The 8157-nt window shown below is 36.6% G+C and overlaps 1 protein-coding gene across 1 annotated transcript; it reads left to right on the forward strand.

Annotated features, from left to right (window-relative positions):
• The first annotated feature begins 5006 nt into the window (after positions 1-5006).
• On the forward strand, positions 5007-7539 carry LOC148193560 (uncharacterized). Its single transcript, XM_088099458.1, has 5 exons — positions 5007-5015; positions 5439-5636; positions 5961-6590; positions 6675-6800; positions 6883-7539. The coding sequence occupies exons 1-5, from the start codon at positions 5007-5009 to the stop codon at positions 7537-7539; spliced, it is 1620 nt and encodes a 539-aa protein (XP_087955584.1).
• The last annotated feature ends 618 nt before the right edge of the window (positions 7540-8157 follow it).

The raw sequence follows: 8157 nt of genomic DNA on the forward strand, positions 1-8157 counted from the left end.
GTTGGACGAACGCTATTTTATCAAGATTGATTATACATTAGTACGAGCGCTTGGTGTAAGACCGAGCACTACTCAGTACGAGCGCTAGGTGTAAAACCGAGCACTACTTAGTACGAGCGCTAGGTGTAAGACCGAGCACTACTTAGTACGAGCGCTAGGTGTAAGACCGAGCACTACTAATCTTAAAGTACGAGGGTATATATATATGTATTACTTTATTTCGAATATCCGGATACAACTATGCTGAGCCGAACGCTCGAACCTAGTGTTTCCCATGAGGACGCTCGTTCTCGAATAGAATTCTCTCCAAATGAAAGAATTCCATTTTAAATGTGTGTGTGTGTGTGAACTCAGTCATGTAGGGTGTGCCCAGAAATTCTGCTTTGAAGACAGGGGTGTGAACTTAGCAATTTCAAGGGGTGCGCCAGTAAAAAAAAGAAAAAGAAAAACTCTCTTTTAAACAATTATTGAGAATTGTTGGTTAATTTCTTTGGTATTATTTTAAAACAATTATTGAGAATTGTTGGTTCATTTCTTTGGTATTATTTTAAAACAATTATTGAGAATTGTTGGTTATTTTCTTGATCTAATATTGGTTTATGAGAATATGTATGAATCCGTGATTGAGCACGTTTATTTTGTTTGATGTTGGTACGTACACTATGTTATTTACTTGTAACTTCGTCTGTCTTGTGAGCATTTCAATACTAAAATAAATGCGATTCTCGCGAGAGATTGAGATACGAGTGTCACCTCCTTCTGCGCAAGGAGGTGAATGTCTCGCCCAATGACTTCGGCTCGTGTTGAGTATAGTGCATCGTTACGCGTAGTATCGATGTTTTTACTCGTTAGTCCTTGAGGAGTCGGGGAGATAGGTCTGAAGTCGCGACGGAAGATGACTCGAGTCGCCTGTTATTGAGAACAGGTTATGACGACGAATTACAAGGAAACAACATCAGTTTATGAAAGACTAGTCTATAATGTCATGTGTGTCGATTTATATTAAGTCATGGAAATTGTTATAGTTTATATGTAATGGGTTTATGATGTGTTTTTTTTATATGATACTTCTGGTTACTCACCCTTGCATGTTGTGGTTGTGGTTTCCACCTCCCATGATCGTACTTGTACTGGAGTAGATGGTAATGCAGATAAAGCTGGACTGGAATAACTCTTCGAGAGACACGGAAAATAAAACTTGTTGGGGGTTTTATAATATTTTCTTATTTATGTGTGTTTGAATTTGTTGTTTTAACGAACAAGTAAGATTTGTTTCGTTGTAATGTATGAACTTATGATGTGTGTATGGTTTGTTTATGTGATGTGTTGTTTAAAAAAAAAAATTGTCTCATAAAATTCGTGCTCAAAGATTATACTTATATAAATATATTTTTTTAATATATTTGTAAGGGGTGTTACAGTTTACAGTAACAATACGTTAAATACTTTTTAAATTATACAAAATTTAATTTTTATATAAATGTTTATTAAATTTATACTTTTATTAAATATTTAACATCATTTTTAAAATATTTCTAAATATATTATTAGATTTATATTTATTTTTTTATAAATATAAAAAAATTAGAATTAATTTAAAAATATTAAATAATTTAAAATATATCATTATTATTATATATTTGTATTTTATATGTAGAATACTTCATTAATTAGAGCTGGGTATTGTATGCACGTGTTAATAAGTCTTTAACCGTGTTAGCTCTTATTTTCATCCCTGTATTATCGGGGAATGTTTCTGTTATCTCCTAAATCTTAAAGAATAATTAAACGTAAACTATTTTAGCAAGTTAATTAGTTTTCTTCATATTTGATTTATTATATTATTATCTTTAATAGTTAGTTTGAATTTTTTTGCCGACATAACATATTTTGTTTTTTTATTTTCCAAAGTAACACACAATTAATATTTATCGAGTAGTATGATTTTTAAACATGTCAAAATTTGATTTTCAGCTTAAATTTTCGTTAATTTAATTGAATTGTATTTCAGAATTCAAATTTTGAAATGAGCTTTTATGATTTTAGTCAACATATATTCTGAAATTTGGTTTTCGAACAGTTTGTCGAGTTCTCACTTAATCTAAAATCACAAAAAACCAAATCAAAATTCAGTTGTCTAAAAAATTAAATCAAAACTTGACTGTCCATAAACTAAATTTCAAAATATATCTCGATTAATGTAACATCCCAAAATACAGTAATCACCATTGTTTCGGTGTACATTTTCCTGCGTGTCTTTACTGTTCTTGGCTGTCTGGGTTGCTTGCTGATTTTCAATTGTTGTTCTTCATATTCGCCAAAGGAGGGGAGGTACCTGCAAAGATACTCCGACGCTCAAGTCAGATATGAATTATGGAGCTGAAGCTCTCAGGAGAATTGGAGAATGATTATGATACTGCTCTGAAATATTATTCAGGATCTCTAGAGCATAAAGAGAACGTACCTGGACTTTGGTCCTGTCATTGTATTTATAAGCAAAATAAAAATAACCACCTTACCTAAAAATGTGGCTAGTGGCTTTTGACAAATATCTTAACTGTCTAAAATATCTAAGATATTTATGTTATTACATAAATATCCTTACTACATAACAACCATAAATCAGAATTAATTACAATTAACAGTAATCATAAACAGTCTTTGCATTAATCCAGAATCAAAAGCCGAACGGCATCAGTATAAGGAACGCGTATAACGCATACGAATGAAACCAAGAGTAAATGATCTTAGATAAATTCACTAACTTACGTCAAAATACAGACAGAAATGGTTAAGACGAACGGCCTTACAAAATAATTGGCCGAACGTTCATACTATACTAACACGCACAGTACTATTCTAACGAGCACTCTAAGGCTCGGCCTTTACTTCAACCTCCACCAGGTTAGCTTCATCCAAATTTTCTTCTTCCAGCACTTGCTCAAGGGACGTACCATCATCTGCTCACATCCACAACGGATGATCATTGCATTTGACAAGACGGAGGTACATGGACAGTAGACAACACAAAGGAAATGCAAGGGTAAGCTTATAATATTTAATTTATACAATCATCACGTACATTTACCATTCAATCCACTCAAACAACGTGTAAGCTTATCAATCCACAATCATATAGATACGTATATAAAAGACAGACCGTCCGGACTGTATGAACCGTGTAGCTACAGGCGTCCTTGCACCCGAGTGGTGTGGTAACTGTATTGCACTCGACAGCTGCCACTCGAGGTTAACTCTATCCAAAGTACCCCTAAGGAATAGAGCCTCCTGCCATTCCCACACATGAGTACTCCCTTCTACGTGAAGATGAGTATCACGGAATATCAGGATGGACCAAGCCAGCATTAGCATGCCCACAGTCATACTTTACAAAACTTCAATATTCAATCATATCTGAGACGTTCCTCCTTGGAACGCTCGTTAAAATCCATTTCCAATAATTCGTTCAAAATAACATTCGTCCATATTACACATTTCTCATATTCACATTTTCATTCTGTGTTCCACTCTCTTAAATTCACGAACGTTCATCACTAAATCAATAGGGACTAACATTTTACAGTACTCCTACATCCTCGTTTCTGAACAAAAGAAACGAACCATTTATCCCCTTAATACGTTTCAACACTAAAAATTTTGAAGGTACTGATCTTAGAAGGTATGGATGATACTTAGAAAAATTTTAAGTATAAAGACTCCAGGTAGAATCCAAAGGATACAGTCAGTAAGAAAATATTTAGATACACAACCAAATATGATTTGATTTCAGAAAAACAACACTGCCAGTCAACGAACGAACGTTAATTAACAATTTGGACGAACGCCAGTTACGTTCGCATCATAATTCAATGATAAGGACGAGCGTTCAATTATAAAACCGAACCCTCCTTGGACGAACGCTGGGTCAATGACCGAGCACAAATCAGAACGAACGTTCGGTATAAGACCGAGCGCCAATTGGGACGAACGTTCAATATAGTGACGAACGCTCTGTAAAACGAACGTTCGACACAAGGTCGAACGACATTAAGGACGAACGCTCGACTTAAGGCCGAACGTCACGTATTTATAAAGTTTCAAATATTTATCTATACTGAGCTGAACCGAACGCTCATTCACAAAAATGGGGACGCTCGTTCTCGAGCAGAATTCTTTCCAAATGAAAGAATTCCAATCTAAGTGATTTTAATGAAAACCGAACGGTCTAATACCGTACAGTGACGAGCGTCATTTTAGCAAAGGGAATGATCTAAAATCTCAGATTTTCACAAGCTTAACAGAATTTTCCAGATTTCAAATTTATAAACTTTATACTTTCGTTTCCAGATTTAATTCACCTCAAACATTCTCATCATACAGATTTCGACATTTTAATCATTCTAACCACATAATAACCATACTCCATTCATACATAATCAAATCAACTTGCATTTAAATCAAATTCAACATCAAATATAATTCATACAAGCAGTGTTCGTTCATGACAGATCCATCCAAACCAGAATTCATATCAGATATCAGTAACCATTCATAACAGCTCAACTTCATATTTTTCACACATGCAATCCAGATTTCACAACAAACGAGTACAAACTAAACATATAAGCTTCCCTTACCCGAATTGAAATTCAAGTTTGTCCTAGGTGTAAAAATAGCTTCGTCCAACTATGTTTTGCTCAGGTTCTTGACTCTTCCAGAACAAACTCTAACCACAGATTATAGAACACTCAGTATACAATTTTGCATGCAACTAAAACCCTATTTTTTTTTCCAGAAACCTAAGGACGAACCACAGTAAGGGGACTTACCAGGTTGGTTTAAAATTCTGTTCGGTCCAAAATGAAGATCACAGCTGGACGAACAATTCTATGGTGCTGAAATCGTGATTGGAGAAGAGGTGTGAGTTTTACAGTAAAGAGAAGTTTACTGGTGCAAGAGAGAAGTTGGAGAAGATGAGAGGTTTAGTTTTCTGAGGAAGAAGATGAATGGTGCAGGTGAGTGGAAGGGTTTTCGAAAATTCATTTTGTTCCTTCTCATTCCAGACGAACTAGCGTCTCGCGTGATGACACCTGCACTCCCACTTCTGCTTTTAGAATTTCCATCGTGACAAGTGGCATGCGTGCATGCAGCGCTTGGTGCGTTTTTAATGCACTGAGTGTGTGACGTGGTGCGTGTTTCAAAGAATGATGGGGCTCGGTTTTGGTGCACTGCAGGGAGATTTAAAAGCAGATTTGAAGAGGGATTTAATAAGGAAAATGTTATTTCGACAACGTTTTTTTGACACTGTTTTGACAACGCCAGGTGTCAGCACCTAATTGGCTCAGTAATTTCAAATTAAAACAGAGAAAGGGTTACGGGGCGAGGGGTAGTTTGGGATTTGCAGGTGAAAATTTTAAGAATTGGGTTTGGCGGTTTAGGGTGGGAAGACCTTCGTTCTCTGGCTCTCTCGCTCTCTCGCTCTGACGCTCTCTCGCTCTCTCACTCTCTCGCTCTCACGGTCTCTCGCTCTGTCGCTCTCACGGTCTCTCGCTCTCTCGCTCTCGCTCTCACGGTCTCTCGCTCTGACGGTCTCTCGCTCTCTCGGTGTCCTGGTGTCTGGCTCTCTCGCTCTCACGGTCTGTCGGTCTCTCGCTCTCACGGTCTCTCGGTCTCTCGCTCTCACGGTCTCTCGCTCTCTCAGTCGTTCAATCTTTACTGTAGTACGGACGTTTATTGGTGTAAGTAAAAATGGGCGAGCCCTGACATTGTGTTTTACTCTGTGTTTTTGGTTTTCATTAAGTTGAATGATATAACTGAGTGTGGAATGTTGTCTTGTTAGGGCCGTTGCAATGGAAGGGAAAAAAGCAAGTGTAAGAAAAAAATTAAATTTTTTGTTTAGATATTATTTAATTATCTTACGGATTGTAGTTAGTAATAAATTTTTATGATTTTTTTTGTAGTGGCGACTTCTTATTTCGATGGATTCATCGATCATAATTGAAATGAATCGTTTACTCCGACAGTGTCATGTGGATCGGATTAGGATGACACCATTTATGTGGTGTGTGAATATTAATAACCCTGTGGAGGTGAATTTAAAATTATTGAAGGTTATGGTTAGGAGGTGGGTTGGAAATGATAACAGTTTTAGAGTTAGTCAAAAGTTGGTGCCCTTTAGAGTTGTTGATGTGTTGATGAGCTTAGGTTTAGAAATAGGTGGTTTAGAGATTCCCTTTGATGAAGTAGTTGGTGGATTGGTTGGTGAAATGTTCCAATCAAAAACCATCAGTTTGAAGGACTTGACAAACATGTTTAATGTCATTGTTCATGATAAAAACATTGAAGTCGATGTAGTGTGTAGGTTATATATATTAGTTTGTTTGGTTGTTTTCTATTTCCCTAGGAAATCAAGGCATGTTTGTAACATGCCTTTTGGAGTGTTAGATGACTTAGACCGTTTGTGTCTATATGATTGGTGCACCGGTGTACATAAACACATTGTAGAGAATTTAAATAAATGTAAGAAGAAAATTATGGGAGCAGGTATCCCCCAGTCAGTCACTCTCAGTGGCAATGTGGCAGTCTTGCAGGTAATATGATATGTAGTTCACTATTTTGATGTAGTGCAGAACATTGTGAATTATGTTTGATGAAATAATTTTATGATATTTTAGGCTTGGGCGGTTGAGAGACTCTCTTTGCATGGTCATCCTTCGCACCGGTTTTTCCCGCGCATAATGAGATGGTTCCCGTTTAAATCAAGGACCGAAAAAATTGAAAATATTTTTATGACCGGAGATGTAAGTGTTTTGTTTTTCGTTATTTTGTATGTTAAAATGGATTGTGTATTTTGTCTGAATTTGTTGTGTGCTATTGGTGCAGTTAAATATGGAGTGGTATATACGAAATGAAGATCGTCATAGGCCGGAAATCAGTGCAGCTTTCAACTTGGATGACGAAGGATCCTTGGGTGAAGGATCCAAGGTTGACAAAGACGATGATGAAGAAGAAAGCTCTGATGACGGGGCATGGGAAGCAGGTGCGGAGGAGAGATTGAGGAAAAATAACGAACATATCAGAGCATTGAATGCCAAGATTGGAGTTTTGACTAGGGAGCTATTTGAAATTTATCAAACTCCAATCTTTCACGAAGAAGATGCATGTGCCACTGATGAAGAGGTTGGGGGTGGAGTTGGAGGTGAGGATAATGCTGAAGTTGGGGGAGAAGAAGAAGGTGATGGACATGGAGTTGGAGGTGAGGAGAATGCTGAAGTTGGGGGAGAAGAAGAAGGTTATGGAAATGAAGTTGATGACCCCCTAGGTGCACATGCTGAAGTAAGAGGGGATGATGAAACTGTTGGTAACATTAATTTTATTGAAATAGAAGATGATGCTGATGAAGGAGAACCAGAGGTGGTGCCATTGGCTATACCCCCATTGCGGAGTTTTGTTGGTGATCCAAGCACTAGTGTTGATGCAAACCAATTGTATACAGCAGTCAGCATCAGAGAGATGAACGTACACAGGTATGTGGTATGAATTGTAGTTGTGGTTGAGGAATATGTATTGTTTGTGATTGAGTAATATTTAACAACACATTACACATTACACAACTTTGGTCAATATATGAAAACATAACAAAACTTTCGATAACAAACAACTTACCAAACCTGTCTCCATACACCGTTTAACGAACTTGTCTCCAACACTTATATTCATCCAATGCAATATTCGTGGAAATTTATCAATAGGACCTTTTGGTGGAACAAACAGCTCAAAAAACCATACCTACGACAAATAAATCATCTTAACTTGTAACAGACTTAATTCAAATAACATTTTAAGTAAGTACATCAAATACTATTAATTACCTGCAGCATGTACACACAACCGTTGACGTAAACGTTTGAAATACCTTTTCCTTTCTTCAAGCCTTGAGAAGCTTTGCACAAACTATGTAACAGAAAACGATAAACTAGAGTACCCCAACAATAACTACCCAAAGCACTTAAGTTGTCAACAACATTAAACATTACGGGAAACACTTTCCCGCTACGTTTTGGAAATAAAATCTCACTTATCCCTACCAGGAGGTAAAGGCTACAAAAATGAGAACAAGGAATCTTCTTCTTTTGTTTTCGCATTAGAATTTTGTAT

Source organism: Vigna umbellata, chromosome 9 (genome assembly GCF_029865625.1).
Source record: "Vigna umbellata cultivar VRB3 chromosome 9, Vumbellata_1.0, whole genome shotgun sequence".
In the NCBI taxonomy this organism is placed as follows: Eukaryota; Viridiplantae; Streptophyta; class Magnoliopsida; order Fabales; family Fabaceae; genus Vigna; species Vigna umbellata.